Source organism: Syngnathus scovelli, chromosome 18, assembly GCF_024217435.2.
Source record: "Syngnathus scovelli strain Florida chromosome 18, RoL_Ssco_1.2, whole genome shotgun sequence".
NCBI classification, from domain to species: Eukaryota; Metazoa; Chordata; class Actinopteri; order Syngnathiformes; family Syngnathidae; genus Syngnathus; species Syngnathus scovelli.
Genome location: NC_090864.1, coordinates 9,009,388 through 9,030,938, shown reverse-complemented (window position 1 = coordinate 9,030,938; position 21,551 = coordinate 9,009,388). Strand labels below are relative to the sequence as shown.

The following is a 21,551-nucleotide window of genomic DNA, read 5'->3' as shown; positions in this document are numbered from 1 at the left end:
TTAGACACCTTAGACATTAAAATCTATCTGAAGTGAGATTACTGGACTAATGGCGGAAGTAGAATTATCTTTTCTTTTACTTTTTGAGCCCGTCCTTTTCAGTTCCCGTTTATGCGTACTTGACATCTTACGCCGCTGCTTCTGTTTTAACCCTTCAGCTTCCTTATAAAATAAATCATTTGAAAAGTGCAAATTATAAGGCAGAATGGCTTACAAATTCTATTAAGACTACCTATTTTCAGTAAAATAGTTGAAAGTTTTTATTTATTGCTATTACTGCACACACCTGAGAAATTGTATGTGCCAAACACCTGCCCAATGATTCACTTATGATTCATTAGTGTTACAGTTAACAAACAACAATGCATAATCAAGCTTCTATGTGCGTTTCAGTTTTCCAATTTTAAACAATCCACCCAGGGACCCTATTGATTTGGTCAACAATCTAAGTGCAAAATAATTGACATAGAAGCGACTTGTCAACACTACTGGTACACAATGCTGCTCTCTAGTGGACGAATGGAAAACAGCAAGGAACATAGACTGTTGCAATACCCTTATTTAGAATTTAAATGCTCAATGTTTCACTCCCTGCACCTCATGTGCCAGTTCAGTTTTTTTTAATGCTTTTCAAACATTTTCTTTCCCTGCACCTCATGCAGAATAAGACCACAAACTACTTGACAGATTTATTTCAGCACTTTTAATAGTTACTCAGAGAGGCACAAATATAATTTACAGGGCTACCGTTTCTACGTGTGCTCCCACAAAGTGAGTTCCTGTTCCAGTTTCTTCACTTCTCAGAACACACATATACACGCACACAAACACACAATTCTGCCACTCGCCTCACACAGCCGAGGCTTTTTTTTTCTTCTCCTTCCGTTTTTCCCTCCTTAGTAAAACTGCAATGTGTTTCCACATATTTTCTTTTTATCTTCTTGACACCTTTGAGGTAGATAACATTCTCCAGTCCGCCTCCCAGTTTCCTCTTCGCTTGTGAAATGCAACTTTGCCACCCTGTTGAACTTTTGCACCATCAAGGTAAAGTGATATGATCACATGTGAGTGCCACTGAGCTCAGTAATGGAATTAAAAACAAAAATAAACATTGATAAAGTGATTTTTAATTTTTCCCAAACTAGAAATGTTCTTTGAGGTTAATCAGGACAAAGAAAGACTGTAACAATGTCAAAATCAACACCATGTACCCTGTTTACTTCAAAAGTGAAGGTTGCCTTTCTGGTGGGTTAAAAAAACTAAAAACTAAAAGCCGTACTGCAAAATGGAGCTGTCTTCATTTACACACACTTCCTCTTCCTGCCACTTTTGATAAAAATCAACAGACACACAAAGTAACAAGTTCAGTTCACGTAAGAAAAAACTACGGCTAGACCATTACGATAACAACTGAACAAAACACAATAAAACATACAAAGATGTGATAATGATCACTGGACAAAGTTGAACATTTTCAAGCCAACATCTGCAGGAAAGTACAACTTTTATTACTTTCATTAAAAAAAAAAAAATACTGCTAATTGATAGAAACTGCGGAGGGATAAATGACATGGGAGTATCTTTCTTTTGTTTTGAGAGCTGCATTTTCTGAGTAACACTTTTAGAATAAATTGATTTTTATGACTTGGGTGAGGGCGAAACATTAAGACTTCCACAGTTTCTTTTCAAATTATTTTGGCACTTGCTCTTACGTCTATTGAGCTAAACAATGCTAATTCAGTCGGGTGCTCAAAGCTTGATCAACTAACAATTTAATTGCAGCAAAAAATATTACACGAACGGTAGATTTGACGTGAGCTAGCCACAGCGCAAACTTTAAAGATTACAGTTAGTGCAAAAGTTTGTCAGTGTACGATGCAATTTGTGCTTTTTGTTTAAAATGCCAATGATGACATCATCCAATAAAGGAATAGAAGCTCTAACTGAGTTTGTTTGCGTATGTATAATTTACAAAAGCCAGCAAAGGGCGGGCGGGGTCACAAATCACAGAGCTTCACTCAGCATGAGGCTTCATTTCACCAAGCACACAAAATTCTCTTGTGCCTCCCGGAGTAAAAGTGACTCCAAGGATCAACGTCACAGTTGAGTGTTGACGACATGACAACAACGAGGGAAAGAAGTTGCAAAAAACAAAATGACCTCGTCATGAGTTGAGTGAAAAAGATAAAGTGTCTATGCTCTATTTTTTTTTGCGCACTGCGCTCGCTCGCTCATGAGCCCACAACATCTCCGTTCCCATGGACCTGCTGACTAGCCATCCATCCCTAGTGATTCCGCCATTCCATCTTAACCCGATTAAGCGTCCTCCTTTTCAAAATAAACGCCTGGTGATTTATATCCAAGGCGGGGCGGCCCATAATATACAAAATGGGGTGGGAGTTTTTTTTTTTTTTTCCTACCCACTCTCTCTAAGAGTAAATAGTTATAACTTCCCGCCCGCCGCCTCGGACAAGGAGGACTCGGTTCAGACCCTCAAGTAAAACCTCGAGGAATTCCATATCTGGGAGAGAAGAAGTGAAGGAATGTTTGGTCTTAGATAATGCAATAATGGTGAAAGAATATGGAATGTGATACCAAAATATTGCTTTGGCGCCACCTGGTGGCATCTGCATAGACAATTCCAAACCTCTTTCGATAGAATTCTGTCCGACATCTACCTAGAGGTTTGCAAGTGCTTATAGATGCCACCAGATGGCGCCAGATTTCTACATTCGACATGGCACAAAACAGCAAATAGGTGAGTTATCAGAGATGAGAGGTTTCCCCGATGTAAATAAAGGATACAGTTTTCGTCTCCTCCTCGGTTCTTGGGTGGTCCGGGCATGTTGAGGAGAACCAGGTGGGCTCCTTGCGACTTGTTGACCACCACCTCATTCAGTTTGATGGCTGTGTGCATGCGGCGGACGTTGGTCTGGTTCCTAGTTTAATAAGAGTGTGTACATTTTATTTATACAGTACAGGACTTTACCCAGTGCTTGTTTAAATTGATAAAAAACTGAATCAGAGAAGACACAAAAAAGCTTCACAGTATGAGACATAAAAGTGATCAGCATCAAGCACACTTGTGGTCATTTGTTTTAACTGCAACTTTAATTTTCACTTAAATTGAGGAACTCCTTAAAAATGAAGAGTTCTGACATCATAACAAAAATAAATAGATTAATATATATTTTTTAATTACTACCGTCTGTCAAGTCAGTAAATAAAATGGCTGCCAAAAACCTTTAAGCCTCAACTGTGTCAGTGAAAGTAGGCCGCAGACAAACAAGGAAAAATTGTTGAAATTTGATATCAAAATTTATCTTACGCTGAATAATGCAAGCAAACACTTTAAAACCAAATTACAAGAAATTGTTGACACGTGCTAACAAAATTCTGCTTTCCAAAAACTCATTGTCAGGAGAAATCGTACACTTTAGGCCTGGGCATTATAAATCAAATAAATAATTTAGTATTATTAAATTCTAACAACATGCACTTGACATTTAGTCACATCTCCAAAGAATAAACTCATCGTTGCATTGGATGGAAAGCACAATTTTGCTATCTGCAAGTTAGCCAAGGGATACAAACCCACATGCACCGAAAGTGCCGCACACACACACACACACACACGCACAAATAGGGCTAATAGAAAGCAACTTACAAGCTCCCCCACTCTCTAGAAGGAGAAAAATGGGACAGAACAGAGACAGCCTTTAGATGCATCTAAATTCAGCGCTACTGCTAGCCACACAAGCTTCTAACTGTCCCACATGGATCGTCTTGACGAACGAGTAGTGTGATGACTTTGACGAGTTAGTCCGCATTAGTGTGCACGCAGGGGGGCACTAAGACCGAAAACATGCGCTCGGGCTCGCCAATGCAGCCTGAATCCTCATGCCATGCATGTCATTGTTTTCTGGGGAAATTTGATGTGTACTAGCAGTATCGGGACTTAGTATCGGTGGATAAATAATTGAGTAAAAAAAGTAGGGTTGAACTTACGGCTTCATGTTGAAGAGGTCTCGCATGGCCATGTTGGAGTTGCACTCGCGGTTGCGGTTGCGCTCGGTGAAAAGTTTTTCCTTGGTCCAGGTCATGTGGACCCGATCAGGGAGCGTTTCGGACTTGTCGTTCATGGAGTGGGAGGCCGTGTTTCGATCGTGGATCAGCTGGGCCTGGAGAAGACAGAGATGAGAGACGGTAGAGACGGAAAGACAGAAAGAATATGTTCAAGAAGGACGCCGTGATGGGAAGCCAAGAAACACAAAATGATATTGAGAAACACAAAGGAGAAGAACGAAAAAAGGAAACCACATTACAGACTACCGTACAATCTAAAAGAATAAAACATAAAATAACAATCACCAATATGTTTCCAACTTATTTCCAGGTGGGTGGAGGATAAAATGGGGCTGGGATCTTTTAAATGTAGGACTTGGGGCGGCATTCTTGGTGCGTGATGGCTTGGTATTCACAAAGCATCACACAGCTCTTGTTTAGAACATGCACAGAGAAGATCAGGATTCTGTCAACTCAATATTTGCCGTTACACTTTGTGAAGCCATGGCCATCATCGTGAGGGACAGCGACAAGAACTACCTCATCCTCCTGCGTGTCCTCCGTGGGAGAGGACTGCCGGCTGAGGCTTGCGCCCTCGGCAGCACCTGGGTTCTTCCTCCGGATTGAGTTACGTGATTCGTCAGTGATACTCTGAATCTGAGTTGTAGCCCCGAAAGGTGATTGCGGGTAAAAAGCAAATGGGACCAACCGTCAATGAGAGGATCGCCACGATGGAGACCTTAGTTTGGTTTTTCGATTCTAGATTTAGATGATCTTTTCAACAATTCCCCAAAAAGTCAGAGAGCACTCAGAAAACAGTAAACGGAGAAAAAAAAACAGCGACAGTGGGGTCGGTACCTCTCGTTCCCTTTCAGTCTTGGAGAGCTGCATCTGTTTAAGCATCTGAGACCTTTGCTCCATCACGAGCGTCTTCTCATAGGTGAAGGCTGAGATGTCATTATCATGCTGCACGCAAAAGAGCAACATCAGTCACAATTTCAGCGTTAAATTAAGTTTCCAAAAGCCTTACCATTTCCACCACTTCAACTTCGGCGTTCAACCGCAGGTGGTAAAGGAACGTCTGGAGATCTTTCTTCATCTGTATGCTGTTGTCATCCATCTGGGCCACGGTGAAAATGCGCATCTTGCACTTTCTCCACACCTGAGAGAGAGTCGTAAAAGTAGAAACACGTGTCCTACTAGCATTTAGCAATTATGCTAGCGGAATAATTGACCGACCTTGTGCTGTCGTAGCAGGAAAGGCAGAAGCATCAACAGGCCTCCGTCGTGTACCACCCACCATACATCAATGGTTCCCTCACTCAAGCGCTCTTGGTTGGTGGGGAAGCTGTCCACGTTTTTCGCTACGAGCAAGGCCTGGTGGGCAGATGTGGTCTCTCGTATCGTCTCTGTAGAATCATGAGAGTAGGTGAGCTTCTGACAATGCTATACTCATTTTTATTGTCTGGTTCTTCACCTATGAAATTCTTCCATGACTGCGTGTCATTGGACTGCTTCCAGGTTCCCGGCCAGGCCATCAAGACCGTGTTGTGCTTCATGCCTCCCAGCCCAGCTGACTGAATAAGATGAGAGACTCCATCTCTGAGGTTGGAAGAAACGACAACATGGCAGAAGCCCTTGGTCTTCTCCGCTGTCATGGATGACTTTATATTCTGGAGAAAAATGCAGCGAAACAATTTACGCACACTGTCTAAGCATCTTTAGCTGTGTTATTCTCTCATACCTGCTCGGCCTTCTTTGCTTCAGTTTCTTTGGTGAGAAAAGTTCCTTCCAATACATTTCCCACAATGGTTAGACCTTTCCCAGCCTTCAGCTGAGAGGTGAAGGAGAGCAGGCGAGGATGCTTGACCGCTTGGTCCGAGTCCAAATTCAGCAGCACCAAACACTGAGGCCTGGATTTACAAATAAAAAAAATCCCAATACAATACAATGTACCGTATTTTCCACACTATAAGGCGCACCTAAAAAAAATTCTCAAAAGCCGACAGTGCGCCTTATAACCCGGTGCGCCTTATAGTGCGGAAAATACGGTAAACAAGCCGGGCTAAATTAATTTGACACCCGTTGATAAAAGGTAGCAAGGTTTCATCCAAGTTCAGAATTTGCTATGGAATGATTTCAGCCTGCACGCCGGAACAGGTCTGTATGAAGGTTAATCAAATCAGTCAATTAAATTATTGAAGAATCACATTACTGAAATCCACTCTGGGTCTATTCTTGTCTGGATTTGGTTTAGCGCGGTCTAGAACAGAATGTGTGACAGCCTGTACCTCCAGTTCTTGGTGTGTGGAGGAGCCTCCTCGAGACGAATGAGGGCGAAACGGGCCGCATTGAGTGAAAGGCCCCGGATACCGTCACCCCATTCCTTCTCTGCCCTAATAAAGCACACAAATAATAGAATACGATTAAAGTTTGATTTTTGTTTTGCAGAGCACTTTTATATGAAATCATTCCTACCCTCTGTATTCAATATATTTGTAGATGCAGCCAGCGATGACCATGGCAACAATGGCATAATACCAGGATGAAATGAACATGAGAGCCAGACACAAGCTCATTCCCAGAAAAGACAGAGCCCTGTAGAAGAAGAAGAAAAAAAAACAATTAACAACTCTCATCTACTAATTACAAAATCCATCTATTTATAGAACGGTGTCATGCTGGTCATGGACAGCTGAGGGGCTTAAAACTGGAGTAAAGTGATGAAATTTAAAGGCTGGAATTTTCTGCAAGCTTTGCTGCGGAATTAATCTTAATGGAGATGAATGTGGATGAAAGGAACATAGTTGGACTTACCAGTGGTAATATTTGAAGCGTGGTCTCCAGTTTGGTGTCCGCAGTAAAGTCTGAACTGCGCAGGCCAAGTTGACAAATAGGTAGCACATAAGGAAAAACCTATAAAATAAAATATTATTAAAAAATATATATAAAATAATTCATAAATATAAAATATAACATGAATAAAATAAATAAAATGAATATAAATATGAAATATAATAAATATAAAAATATACTAATTAATATGTCGTCTTGATTGACATTTTATGATCTATTAGGGAAAGCGATACCCACATGGAGAGTATCGGAGCCACGGCGTCTAACGAGGCGATGAGAATTCCAATCTCACAGATCGCACCGGTTAGTAGGAGAGCCCAAGTGGGTTCCCCATTGGCCTTTCCGTGACCAAAAACCTAAACAGCACGGAAGAATTTGTCAAGGCGAAAGCATGATCTGCTTTGACCGTATATGGAGTCGTCCGTGTCTTGCCTGTAAAAAAGGTACTATGCCGTCTCGTGCGATGGCTTGCAGTAGGCGGGGGGCGCCGGTCAGACTCTGGAGTCCCGCGCCGCAGCAGGAGAAGAAGGAGCCGATCACAATGACCCAAGGTGAAGGCCATGACAGCGTGCCGATAACAAGGTTGCCTTTAACAGAGTCGCCGAACCTGGGGGGAAAATGTGGATAATGTGTAGGAATGGTTTACTGGCAGTATTCCAAATACCAGTTGACAATTTGAACTTTACTCCACTTTTTTAACATTAGTTTGGAGAAAAGCTGCCAACATTGCACCTTTTTTTGCAATTATGACCTCATTTTGAACCCTGGATTGAAACCTCATGAAAAAAAAGCTCCACGTCTCAAGAAAAACAGAGAATGACGAAACGCAGAACACGCAAGTCAAATAAATGACTCTAATCAGTAGATTTTTAAAATATGTGCCGAATATTGCAATGTGTGTACAGACTTACTTGTCTCGAAGTAAAACACCCTCGATGCAAGCACCAAATAGCACCACACAGGTGAAATCTGATGCAAACATTTAAGGAAAATCATTTGAGCAATGTCGAAAGGCAAAACACACAACTGTTCCAGAGTCCAGTGGTATTTAAACAAATTATACTTGGTGATGTAATCCTTCCATGAATTTACCGTGTCACAGTGTGATTGTGTTTCCAAGAGTTACAAATAAAAGGATACATATGATAGAGGTGGTAAATATAGCTAGGATGGTTCCAACTGGGATGGACCTTTGGGCATCCCGCAAATCACCTGATCGATTCGAACCGGCCATGATACCTGAAGGGTCACAAAAATTGTTGTAAAAACAATTCTGAACTCCGCTTATTTAAAAAAAAAAAAAAAAACTACTCTCACCAGTGACAGAAGGGAAGTAGATCCCGACAAGCAGAGTAAAGAAGGAGGCAATATCATTGACCACATAGGGAAGATAGATGTCCTGAGTGGGATCACTTCCTCCGACAGAAGACAACTTCTTGTTTTCAACCAACATACCCTGCGGGCCATATTCCGACCACATATTTTCTGAAATGGTCAGAGAAACAGAATTTAATTGGCTTCTCTAGTATTTCTACTCATTCCTTGCCAGTTAAAATGGACGTCTTCAGCTGTCAATGGTAGTGAATGAGTTCATGTTTTTGTTCAAACCTGAAATAACTCCACTGATAAGTCCAGGGATTCCTTGAATCTGGGTCACGTTGTTGTTGAGGAAATATTCATTGCAGGTAGCGTTGGATTCGGGTCCGTCACAGAAGAGCTTCCACAACTGGGTGGTTGTAGTCAAATTATCGATCATGTCCATTTTAAGACACTTGTCAAAGTTGTGGTTCTGCAGGGTGCGGTTTCCCAACATGCAAACACTAAAAGCAGGAGAACATCAATGGGTAAACGTACTTTTCTGTTATTTGACTTTTTTTTTCTGTACTCGAAACTCATTCAATAAATATGTCTCACAGATGTATCTGGATTTGTACTGATGACTCACGGGAAGTCGGGTGGCTCGAAGATAGTCTTAATGACTCCGGCGTAGATGGCGAGGATGGAGAGTATGACGCAAGCCAGGAAGACCAGGGCGAGTTTGTTGACATATTTGACTCCCACGAAGACAACCACGGACATCAGTGTAAGGCAGCACGTACCGTAGACGCGCATGTTATTCAGGAGGGCTTCACCTTCATCCTCCTTCTTTTCTGCCACAAAGATGGCCGCCTTAGGCACAATGTAGGTCTGAACGGGAAGAGGAGACATGTTTTAAATAAAAAAATGTTGATGATACTGGATGCAGGGTGTGATTTCCTCACCAATAGTATCTCAATAGTACCCAGGATGTACATGGAGCCCGCAAAAGTTGTACCCAGGTAGAAACAGAGACCTACAGCTCCACCAAACTCTGGGCCGAGTGATCTGGAAATCATATAGTAGGAGCCTCCCGCTGTGAAAAAAAATGAAGTTAGAAATCATCTTAAATTTAGTTATGAGTTAGCATCATACCTGGCACAACGCCGTTTGTAGCAATTGCACTCATGGATATGGCTGTCAGCATCGTCTGTAAGGAGGAAAACCTCAAATTAATTAAAAATGGTGCAATTCTTGTAACCACTTTGTTTAAAACATCATTTATTGCTACTTTGTCTGGCCATGATTGAATTGCGGTCATTTGCAACATCTGTAAAAAAATAAAACTTGATGCTGTCAATGGTGGCTTAATTATATAAAAAACAAAAAGTGGAGTCTAAGCCATCATTTAATGTTTTAAAATACATCTTAAAGGCTTATGCTCTAAATCTCTTGGATTGGTAATGGATATAAGCGTTTGTGTGAAATTGTGTAGCTGAAATTTTCTTCTCAATAAGAGGACGGATAGCAGATACATGGAGGTCACATTTACTTCATAATAGAGATGAACATGTGATCAGGGAAAATAAAAAGTGGAGGAAGAGAGCAAGGAGGACCTGAGCAGGGCTGGCAAGATGGAAGGCGTGACGCTCTGTGACCACAATAAACCTCCGGCTCTTGGTCGAGCATCCGGTTTAAAACGTCAGACAAGCTGGAGTAAAGCCAATTAGTTGATAATTTTACCGTTCACCTCCTCTTAAATCCAAAGCAGCTATCCAACTTGGACTTGCTCTCTACCAGGAATACTTAAGATACCTCGAAGAAACGTAGTAAGAGGTTTGATAAAAAATAATCCGAGCCGAGTCTCAAATTATGTATAACCTGATACGAAAATTAGTTTTGTAGTTAAAATCCGGCGTATTTACATTTGTTTTTATACTGATGTTCATTAATGTGCATTTTCCCTCTTCAAATAAATTAAAAGAATAAAATAAAATATAAATAAATAAATAAATAAATAAGAAAAACAAAAAGCATTTGGCTGAGATGGGACCCGAGGTTTCTGCATGTACTTTCCCCTGATTAATCTGAAAGTAATCCATTGTCCGCAGCGGGATTGGGAAATATCAGCAAGAGTGTGAGAGTGCGCATCGCAGTATTTCTGACACTTTGCAGATGGAGGGATTATGCGTTAAGCGCGGGGGAGCATAAAGGTTGGTCCTTCATTACGGCACACGGACAGACATCAACACACACACACACTCGGGAATTTATATAATCATGCATGTGACTACTTCAAATCTCTTTATAAAATACAAATGTTAAGAGTGAGGCCATATTGTGAGTTTATTTTGTAGCCTTTTACACTGCCTGTCAAATATTTTGAAGTTATTTTGTGTACAAAAAACACAAGGAATGAAAATAAAAGTGAACGAATCTCATGCACCAACATTGTAGATGAAATAATTTTGGTTGAATACTCACACATGAGCAGCACAAGCCAACAATAGCCAAAGATTCTAAAATGCCGGCCGTGCCGACAATCCAGGTAAGGCGAAGGAAAAGGATCACCCCCAGAATGTTCTGGAGGCAGGGGAGATAGACGCCCATGAAGGTTCCCATTTGAGGACTCTAAAGAGAGGGAAAATAAGTCAGTCCGTTCATAATATAGCCAATAATCATCTTTATTTACCTTGACAGCTTTCTTTTTGGAGCCCTCATCGTCATCGGCCTCCTCGTGTTCCTGTGCTCCCTGGGTGAGATTTGTGTAGTTGGCAAGTTTATCGAGAAGTGATGACACCATCGGGTTGCTGTCCATCTCCTCCTGTAATCGGAAAAAAATGGGATTTAACATGCATAAAATGAACAGAGAAAACACTTCACATGTAGGATTCATGACGTGAAGGTTACGTCTTTTCATTAAGTCGATACAAAGCCCAGTGATCAGCAAACAGCAAGGTTAGCCAAATGGCAGAGCAAAGTACCTCGGCTGGATAAACATCTCCAAGTAAAGAATCGCATTAATAGTTAAAATTATAGGAGAAAAAATGAATTGTTTAAACGGAAATTAAAATTTTACTTACCTCAAAAAGTGCCATGTTGGTGCCATCGTAACTGTTGCTTTTGTCATTGTCCGTGTTGTTGATGAAGGGACTATTTTCCTTTGGGACACCGTCACCTGCGGAAACGCAAAACAGTTTTGTCTTTAGGGGCTCCATTTGGGCAAGAGATTCCTAACAAGCCTCCCATTGCCATCACTTGGCATAATTATCTTTTAAAAGAGCAAATTTACATTAAAAAAAATGATCATCTATTTTCCAGCACGTTGCTGATCCACATTTAATGGGGAAGTAAAAAATTAAATGAGTAAAGTGGATGTAACCACGAAGATATAAAAACAAAGTGCAACATTATTGAAGAGGATGATGGGAACGGATATATCGGCACTCAAACAATTACCCACATAATATGTCATCCAAACCGACCACGAACATTTTAAATGGCGAAGCTTCGAAACCACCATAATGGAAATTGTTTTTGCCTTATTATTAATTTGCATACAATTAAATGCTACCAAAAAAATATGCATTCTGTATTTTTTTATATAATTAATACTTTTAAATGAATTTTAAATATATGCTTGGAAACTACACCCAAGTGGTATATAAAAATGGATGTTGGATAAATAAAATAAAATATTACTAGTCATTTTTACTAGATAATGACTTAAACCTGACAAGTGTATCAACTAACGTTACCATATGCGGTTTCAAACAGATGAGCCGCCTCCAAAAGTCTGACAGCAAGGATTTAATGAGTATCTTTTACTCTTTGATGCAGATGCACGCTGAATAAGAGGCTTGCACCATGGCTTAGTCTGGTGTAATCACAGCGAAAGTCACTATGTCCTTGCACCCGGCGGCCCGTTGCAGCAGTGGACGATGACATTGTACAATGCAACATTTTTAAAAATCAATATCCCGCAGCTCTCAAATGATTTCGTGGCACATTTGTAATATGACACACGAATCATTTAAGCTTAGCATACCAAAAAGTATCAACATGGTTCCACTTCCCTGTCAATAACTATTCCAGTGACCTTGTGCTGCACTAACAACTGTAATAGGAGCTCAGCAAATGGGCTAGCATCAACAAATCAGTGGAGCCCAAATACCATAGTTAATGCTATACAACATAAAAAAAAAACTTAAAATAAATAAGAAAATAAGCAAGTGATTTTTGTTGTTGTTTTGAATTTTACTGTAATCAGGGGAGTGCAGAAAAACAATGACGTCAGATGATTGCTGAAAAAGCAACATGGTGCATTCAGGGTACTTCCATACCGTCGGGAACTTGCAAGCACACTGCACTATGAGAAGCCATGCAACAGTCCTGGTGACCTAGCAAGCCTTGCAAACTGATTTAGTATTGCATGGGGGAACTAGAATACGTAAAAAAGCTCCAAATAAAAAATGTTTTGTTTATTTTTTTTGCATCACAAGTTGACGTTGAAATAGCATTGGATAGCTCAGGCCAAGAAGAAGAATCCCTTAGCTCAATGCTTACTGATTTCGTCATGAGTTAGCGAGAACATTGAAGATCAGCTAATGGTTAGGTTGGCTTCTCTAGTCACTGTGGTAATAAATGACCAGGCATCCTATTTATATCGGCTAAGCCGTGCACAGTGATGCTGCCTAAGCTGCCTAACGTTTCCAGAGTTAACTCAAGGCGCACTCTACAAACCTAGGGGAGTGACCAAATAGCATATTGGAGACATCACAACTCCCAGATGTTGTCAACTATTAAAAAAAAAACATTTCCAACAGAATCAAGCTAAAAGCAGGAGTTAGTCTCAACCTTGGTGTCAGCATAATAGAAATGTTTACAAAATAATATCATTGTGCGGTCTCATTTTTTAGATCATCAATGAAAGATTCCTAACATTGAGATTCTAACAAAGATTTTGTGTAAAGTTAGTCTAAACAATTTACATCATAGCTCAAAACGCCAAATAAAAGCTTAAAAATAACACAAACAACTTTTTAGGCATTGTCTATTTGTCAGCAGCATTACTAAATATTTTATTTGTTATTATTATTGTTTCATCATTTGAGAGAACAAGCGACTTGCATTTCAAATATATTTTGGTGTTGACAATAATCGAAAGCCGAATCATGAAACCAAAAGCCGATCAACATATTATAAAATCCAAAATGCAGCATAATTGAAAAATTCTTCAACTCACCCCTCCGACGAGAGCCTCCCCTCTGCTCCATTTTGAGGAGCAGGGTTTAAAAAGGTTCACGAGAGGAGGGGGTCCTAACAGTGGTCCCTGCGGAACTCCAGTAATAGGGGGTCCAAAGTATAGCGATATTGTTTGTGAAGTGCAGAAGTCAGGAATGCTGCCTGTGCTGTGTGGATAATGTGAGGATCAGCTATTTCTGTGACTGGGTATGTGCGTGTGTGTGAAAAGTGGCCTGTGATGACGACGGCAGCGACAGCCATGGCTCACAAAGCGCCCGTTAGCCTCCCATCCAAACCGGGCATGCGCGGCCCACGTGTTTTGCCTCCCTGAGCTTCTGATCCCTTCCACTCAAAGTGAATGGGAGGAGTAAAGAAAGTGAGGGAAGCGGAAGGCTTATGAAAAGCAAAAGTGTCAGGACAGGAAGGGATGGATGGAGGGATGAATGAATTCAACCGAGGAGTGAAGAACATTCATCAACCGTGCTCCGATTTGTCTCAATTGCTTCAACGACGATCATCACTCGATTGTGAAGCCGATTCCGAAAGGAAACATGAACGCAAGGTAGTTCGGTTCCAAGTGTCACTAGCCAAAACTGTATTTTGGCTGAAGAGACTTCAGGTAGGCTACTCCAGGAAGTCACATCTCTTGCTCTATGACCCTACTTTTGTTTTAGCTGCTCATTAATCTGTCTGTCTAAGAGCATGTAAAGTGGACTCAAATCACTTAACCAGATTAAGCTAATCCTGAACTTTTTATAAAACACACAAGCTACAGCGCAGAGCAAGTCCTGGCTCCACAAATGTTGTGCTTCGATCTTCTGGCAGTCAGGTGAGTGTGTCACTCCATGCTGGGGCACATTGGCTTCTTTTCAAGGTGAGAAACTGAGCCATGACCCCGAGGCCTTCTACTGTACATGAACGCAGCTTTCGATATGATACGTTAACATAGACAAGAATGAATAATTAACAAAATGTCTACTTCCTCATCAGCCTGTGCGAGCAGTAAACATCTGCTGAAGGTATCAGCCGATGGCTTTAGCTTTTAGAAAGGGGCTATCAAATCACTCAGTAAGAAGGATTTAATCAAGCTCCACATGGTTTCATGTCATATGGCTGCAATTTCAGCGTGTGTGAGTGCAACGCGTGTGTTTGTACGTTCCACTCGATGATATCCTCGGCCCTTAAACCCGAAAGCAAACAACGGTCGGTTACGTAACGCTCGCCGCAGTTTATTGCTGGTGGTGTCTCTTGGGCGGTTTTAGGTTCAGTGGAAATTTAAAGATGTAAGAAATTACAGAAGCCGTGGATGGAAATGGAGATTCCAAAATGGCCTTTCGCAAACATCAGTCGATGGAGAAATAAAAGGAGAAATTTAAAAGAGCTCTAAAGAGTTTGTGCTGGTCTTATCACACATGACCATATTGACAGAAGGGAGCCGGGAGGGAGGAAGAGATCTGTGAAATGGAAACAGGAAGTAGCAGGCAGAAAGAGCTGAACAGTCTGACTTTTGGATTTTTTTTTTCTTTTAATGCTGCTCGTGATCTTTATGTACCGTCGTGCCTTTTTGAAATAATTTTCATTTTCATTTTTCATAAATCCTACATGAATTTGTTGTTTACAAAACCTACAGCATACAAGTTGATGTTCTTCCTCAGCCAATGGAGTAAGTCATGCCTGTAACAGATCTCATCTGAAAAAAAACAAAGTCACATTATGCTGGAACAGAATTCCACGTAAATGGAAAAGGGACTTTCCCAGTCTTTACCAGAAATTTTTTTTTTGCACAGCATTAGACTGTACATAACCAGGTTTAAGCTGTTCTTTGTTAAAACTGAAATTTGCATTGTCCAGTGTTAAAAAGACCCAGATTTGGTTAAGCAATAAACAGGAAACTTGTCTCAAAAGCAGATGGTCCAGTGATAGAGGAACTTTGGCATGAGGGGTCTGAAGGAGTGATTTTATTTTCAAGGGCAAGTTTTTTAGACCTACTGAAATGTACTTGATGACTTTATTCCCACGGTCTCTGACCTTTACCCTTTCTGGGTAATGTCATTTTCAAGCAGATCAATGGGTACAATGTCCAAAAGTGGAACAATGGGGGAAGAAGTACGACTGGAAGAACTGTCAATGTTCTGCATCATGAGGGTGGTGTCTCGCCTCCCCCTACTCGGCCAACGGGAAGTCAGCCAGCGGGATAATCAATAGCAGAAACAGCTATTAAAAAAAAATGTTCCACCCTTTACTAATTCTCGAGAGGCAACAACGTGATTTCAGACGCTCCCTTGGATGTTACGAGATCTTCAGCTCTACTCTGGTCACAAGAAAATACTGAGCTCCAACCTAGAGTCTGTAAAAATCCCAAACAGCGGGAAGTCGTAATTGTGGGCTTCTGATTTACCCAGCTTGAAAATCTTACTTCAGCTCCGTTCTAACTCGATCTGTGCCTAATTTGAGTGCTGGATTTGAAAATGTTTTGTTTTCACTCTGAAGGTTTGGAATGTGACTAGACAAGACACTTAGGTTTTGATAACAAGCTGTTTACACAACATGGATTAATTTCTTATCCTGAGTGAACCTGGATTTGATGTCAAGGAGAAAATGACTCATTGACTTCATTTCTACCCATCTTGCATTCCAAAGATGCACAAAGAAAAGATCTGCTCTCACCTGCAGTGTTCTGATTTTCTTCCAACTCATTGTTGTCATTGCCATCCTCCTCTTCAATCCTCTCTTTTGCCTTTTCCGAGTTGTCCTTGACGGGGACCACAGTGAAACTAGTCGGCATTTTACACCATGTGCTTCCTCTCAATGTCTCCCTGTTGCCACAGCCTTATCTCCGTCTCTCCGTCTCTGCGTCTCCACTCCCTTCAACCGTCCAGCTGTTTCCACTTTTACCTTTTCCTTTTTTCTTTCAATGTTTTTTTCCCAAATTCCCTCAGCTTGATTACACTAAGGTTTCTTCTAAACTTGTGCGTCTATCACTAGGAGACTGCTCAGTACCGTGAAATCCACAACCCCGTTATCCAAATAAGGAAGACTAGGATTGACCCCGCCCCTATAGGGGGCAGTTCCTAAACACAAGCAAAAAAAAAACATGAAATGCATGTGTGTATGGGAGCATGTCTGTGATTTTTTTTTTTTTTTTTCCCTGTGCCTGAGGGCAACTGCCAGTAATGTCAGCTTTTGTTCACAGAGAAGAAAGTCCAGAGTGTTCCACAGAGGGAGGTTTCCTTCAAAAGGACGGGACACACATTGAGGATAATGTTTCCTCACTTCCTATGCGGTGTTATTTGACTCCACATGGATTAAAATGGCGGGTTGGGTAAATTTATAAATGATCATGGCTAGAAGTTAATGCATCAATCCATTTCCTAGACCGCTTTCCAATTAAGAAGCCCGTAGATTACATTTGTGCTAAAACGTGTGGAGGTCAAATGTTGACTCCACCTGTAATTTCTCCATTTCATCTGGCCGTGTTCCTTGGTATGCTCAGAATAAAAGTCATCATCTGACAATCACACATTTGCTTAAGGGTACAGAGTGAGATCTTTTTTATCTTCTCACCAAGGAACCAAAAAGCTTTGTGTGATACAAAACAGCTTAAGGTATGTCATATAAAAGAGTGGAAAAATAGATTTTTGCTTTTGGCTGAAGTTGGACATCAGGAACAAGCAACGCCCTTTTCCTCCTTACTCCCTGAGGATGACGACTTATTAGATCGATGAAGCCAACAGAAGCTACAAAAACTAGCGAAGGAAGTGATAAATTTACAGTTAATCCCACGTCTTTGTTCGAAATAACTGGAGACGGAGGATTAGACGATCCGACATGTTTGTTCCGACTGATGAAAAATTGCTGCCTCTTCAGTCTTGCTTCCTACTCAGTCTTCCTCTTCAGTGAAGTCGATGGCATTTCAGCACATTACAAAGCTTTTAAGACTTAAGCCATAAATCAACAAGCAGAGATTTACTAAAGGCACAAATAGCCTCACAAAGGACTTTTGTATGGACAGGACATCTGGAAATTATTTTGCAAATGTATTGCGAATTTCCATGATGATACAGAAAAATTTAATATCTGTTTCATCTCTGGCTAGCACTTACCTCATACGAGTCGTGCTGTAACTGTCTAAGTGGCCAGACACTCCGACTACCTCTAGTCGGTCAATACGGCAAGGCCAGGGGGAACAAAATCTATATTTAGAAGTGAGGTTACAACATAGCAGTCATGTACTTTTATGTATCAGCCAGTCGGTCATCTTCTAAATTTGTGTCATCGTGTCTGGAATATTTATTTAGTATAGAAATATTGCAAAGGTTTTAGCTCAAATTATTAGTTTTGATTTTAGAGGCCTATTACTTATACTACCAATCTTTGCCCAAGAGAAGGAGATTTTATAAATATTATTTGGTCTGACGCCATAGTTGATTCTAAAATCATTTAACATGCTAGTTGAAATTGAAATTCCAATTCTTGAGCTTCTGCTGTGATTATTTCACCCACCATGGCGTTTAGCTATTATGATACTTTGTTGCCCTCTTGTGAACACTCGTGGAAATACTGCAACCTGCAGTCTCACCATGACATGACTATTTAAACAAAATAATTTGTGGGCTGACTAGCCTAACAAGAAACCTACTAAGCATATAGAGCACATGATATAGCTGTACACCAAACTTGGAGAATATAAAGATCTTCCAACCCTGACAGACTTTACGTGGAATAACACTCGACACTGTCAGAGTTTCCAAATCCCAGACTGGGAAAAGGTGACTGAGCCTTTTAGTTGAGCTAGAAAAAAAAAAAAAAAAAAGTTCCATGGATGGCTAATGAAAAAGAAGCTTGTATACAAGCATAACAAGCCAAATAGACAACTGCCACTTCTCTTCTTGCAAAAACAACCAACACACTGTTTACTTACACGTATTTAGCCATGGTAAATTATATGTATATTTACGCAAATGATTTAACAACTCAGTGAAAAGTCTTTTCAGTGTCGTGCTTGAGCTGGAACCTATCCCAGCTGATGGTGATCTGACTTCACCACACCCATTTGAGCAGCTCCAGACTTACCTCTTCATTCAAACAGAACATGAGACGCGTCTCTACACATTTCTGACATTGGATACTGACTGACGAAATGGCCTGGGAACTCTTCCTGCTCCTATTTTCAATTTCTATTTCAACATGCTGCAAACTGTACATAGCCTGAAAGGATTAATCACGTTTGCAGTTATTACGGGACAGTATATTTATACCTTATTTTATACCGTCTCTCTCCATCTGGTTTGGTGGAACTATAATAAGATTATGATCCAGAAGAATTATTGTGTGTGAGGATATATTACAACTTTGGCCGCTGCCAAATGTTTACACTGATTAGCAGCATTCTGATCTAATTAGCATTCTTATATTACTTCAAACGAACAAAATACATTGACCATCTGTTTTCACAATGGCCAGATGAATCAATTGTCAAATATTAAACTGTCTTAAAACGTCTTTGATCATTGGATGAGTAGAGCTATCGAATATTTTTAGAAACAATTATTCTATCGATTATTCCATCGATTAATAACATACAATTTTATTTGTGTATTAAATAAATTTCCCCCGATTATTGTTTCTTTGACATTTTATAGTGATTAAAAAAACCCAATGAAAATTGATTGATGGTCAATAATGTTCAAAGTAAAAACAGATGACTGCTTTCAAGAGGGACTAGAAAAATTAGGCCGCACAAGAGCGGGAAGTGGATGCCAGGGCCCTGTTGCTGCACTGACTGCTCGACTCCAAATAAAGTAGAGGTCAGCACATGACACCCAAGGTGCATGCCTTTTCAAAAAAGGAATACACACGCATGTGCAGCTTTAATTGCATCGTTACATAACTTGCATATCCCAAGATTAGCTAGTTTGATCATATAACACAATCGTCTCTTGGATTAATTATTCTTCCCCGAGGACTCCAATATCTTTCCTCGGGGATCGTTTGCATACAGAACACTTAATGCGTACTTGAGGCAACGATGGACATTAATGGGCCGCGATCCGCAGTGGTCATGAACTGAATTTAGAATACTTGATGTGTCAACGCCACAAATGAAGTGATATTTTCGCCCGGCTATTTAAAATTTTACATCGTAAACCTCTGTCAGTTCGAGTCATACAGCTGGATATAGGGAAGTTAGAACACAATGTGCTTGAATGGTAACAGGAAATGTACACATGTTTTGACATATGCTGGGTTCTGGTTGAAAAGTTTGAGTAAATGATGAACTTTTTCTTGATGATCACTATTCTGAGCTGAAAACTTAACTTAAATGAGCTGGGGTTGTGTTGTCCCAAAAAGTACTGAAAAATATTATATAGAGATTTTCAGATTGATTAATTTCAATTGAGAGACATTTTTAATCATCACGATTTTCCGATAATTACAATTTATTTATCCACAAGAGAGAAAAGCAGAAGAAATCAATTCCGGGTCGTGTAAATAAAATTGCCACTAGTCTTTAGTGCCCTTTTATTAATTTCCTCAAAACCACTGCATACTATTAACAACACTTGTTAGACAAGCTTCCACATTCGTTTTCAAGCCTCATCATGATTTTTTTCCCACTTTTAATTAATAGAACTTATTGATTGAATCTTGTTTCTATTAAATGACTCTCAACAAATCGCATGACTCCAATATTTAATGGTGTGAACATTGAAAATACTTCACTAACATTATACAACTGGAGCTCTGCAGCTTTTATTTTTTTTTATTTTATTATTTTAAAGCCAACGTCATGAGATGGGGCTTGTGACAATGTGATTTGCTTTCTGTTTTGCTTTGTCTTACAATCACATGTCAAACAGGAAATGTTCTTTGCGATAATTTCACACTTCTGAATATTATGAGAATATTCTAAGCAACTCTGCTCAAACTCCGACGTCTATCAAAACACTTTTCATCCCACAATGCAAAAAGATAAACAGCGTCTGAGTGAAAAGCGCACGACTAATCCTTGAGTGGTTAGAAGAGATAAGAAGTGGGACACTGAACTGACAGCTCGGCTGACTCACCGTATTTGTTAGGTTCCCTGTTGTACTTCAGAATGGGCACAGCGACGTTGGGATCCTGCGGTTCGAACACCGGGTCCTCCTCCACTTCGGGTTCCTCCTCCCCGCCATCGCCACCGGTGCTCCGTGTCGCTTGGGCCACAACCGGGCCCGAGTGCTCGGCTGCATCTCGTCCCCCGTCAACCGGGACGACAACGAACCTGTCGCCCATGCTGCTGCACTTTTGTCGCCTTGTTTTGCGCCCCCGTTTGAGGGGAGAAAGGCACGCAAATGGTAAGAGCAGTTAACAACATGCACGATCACCACAAGTTGATCGGAGGGTTTGATTACAGTGCACACGTAACGCCCCCCGCATCCCGTCATTGGACAACAGGGCCGGGTTGCTGTCAATTATACGCCCACTACCCAAAGTGCGTCCGTTTCGCCGTGACGTCACAGACGCACAAACCGTATTGTTAGTCTTTTTATTTTGTTCGCCAAATTTCATGCTTATAAAGCCATCTTTTATGGCATTTTGATTAATATTGATCGTTAGATTGAGTTTGTAGCTAATTAGAAAGCCAAATAGTTTGTTTACATAAATACGCTGCACTTTTAAAGCAATTTCCAGAAAGCGCTATAAAAATTTAATCCATCATTCACTATATTTATTATTGTATTCAAAAATTCTAAATAACTAATGAATACCCTTGTGAGTTGAACCATATACATTTACCCATAGAATTTGCTCGTTGAAAACTCTAAGAGTATTTTACTATGGCTGCCCACATTTTATGGATATTATAAGACTCAAATATATTCATCATAATTCTTCTTTAATATGCAGTCAATGTGTTTAATTAATCTATTAATTGCATCCTTTGTGTTGGAAAGGTTGATGAAAATGCTGCATGAAAATGACCAGCAACTGGCCTATATCAAATTAAAAAGAAAAATTACAGTAGGAAGCCAATCAGCCACCATTCCAACATCCGAATTTTTAGCTTACCACTGAACAATGTTGGCAGCCTGACATTTACTTTCCTG

The 21,551-nt window shown here is 40.4% G+C and overlaps 1 protein-coding gene across 8 annotated transcripts; it reads right to left on the bottom strand.

Annotated features, from left to right (window-relative positions):
* Positions 1 to 688: 688 nt before the first annotated feature.
* Positions 689 to 20,849, bottom strand: slc12a7b (solute carrier family 12 member 7b). 8 transcript variants are annotated; one of them, XM_049748966.1, is made up of 26 exons: positions 20,529 to 20,849; positions 11,301 to 11,395; positions 10,910 to 11,041; positions 10,702 to 10,848; positions 9,373 to 9,427; positions 9,183 to 9,313; positions 8,867 to 9,108; positions 8,530 to 8,741; positions 8,239 to 8,406; positions 8,062 to 8,160; positions 7,833 to 7,890; positions 7,354 to 7,528; positions 7,159 to 7,277; positions 6,883 to 6,981; positions 6,544 to 6,663; positions 6,357 to 6,461; positions 5,810 to 5,978; positions 5,543 to 5,738; positions 5,305 to 5,474; positions 5,096 to 5,227; positions 4,924 to 5,031; positions 4,606 to 4,722; positions 4,009 to 4,181; positions 3,668 to 3,682; positions 2,806 to 2,939; positions 689 to 2,521 (listed from the first exon to the last, which is right to left on the bottom strand). In XM_049748966.1, the coding sequence occupies exons 1-26, from the start codon at positions 20,734 to 20,736 to the stop codon at positions 2,430 to 2,432; spliced, it is 3,471 nt and encodes a 1,156-aa protein (XP_049604923.1). In that variant the 5' UTR covers positions 20,737 to 20,849; the 3' UTR covers positions 689 to 2,429. The 8 variants fall into 8 exon arrangements, with proteins under 8 accessions (XP_049604923.1, XP_049604925.1, XP_049604929.1 ...); XM_049748968.2 differs by lacking the exon at positions 20,529 to 20,849 and adding an exon at positions 16,129 to 16,784; XM_049748972.2 differs by lacking the exon at positions 20,529 to 20,849 and adding an exon at positions 13,463 to 15,230.
* Positions 20,850 to 21,551: the final 702 nt, after the last annotated feature.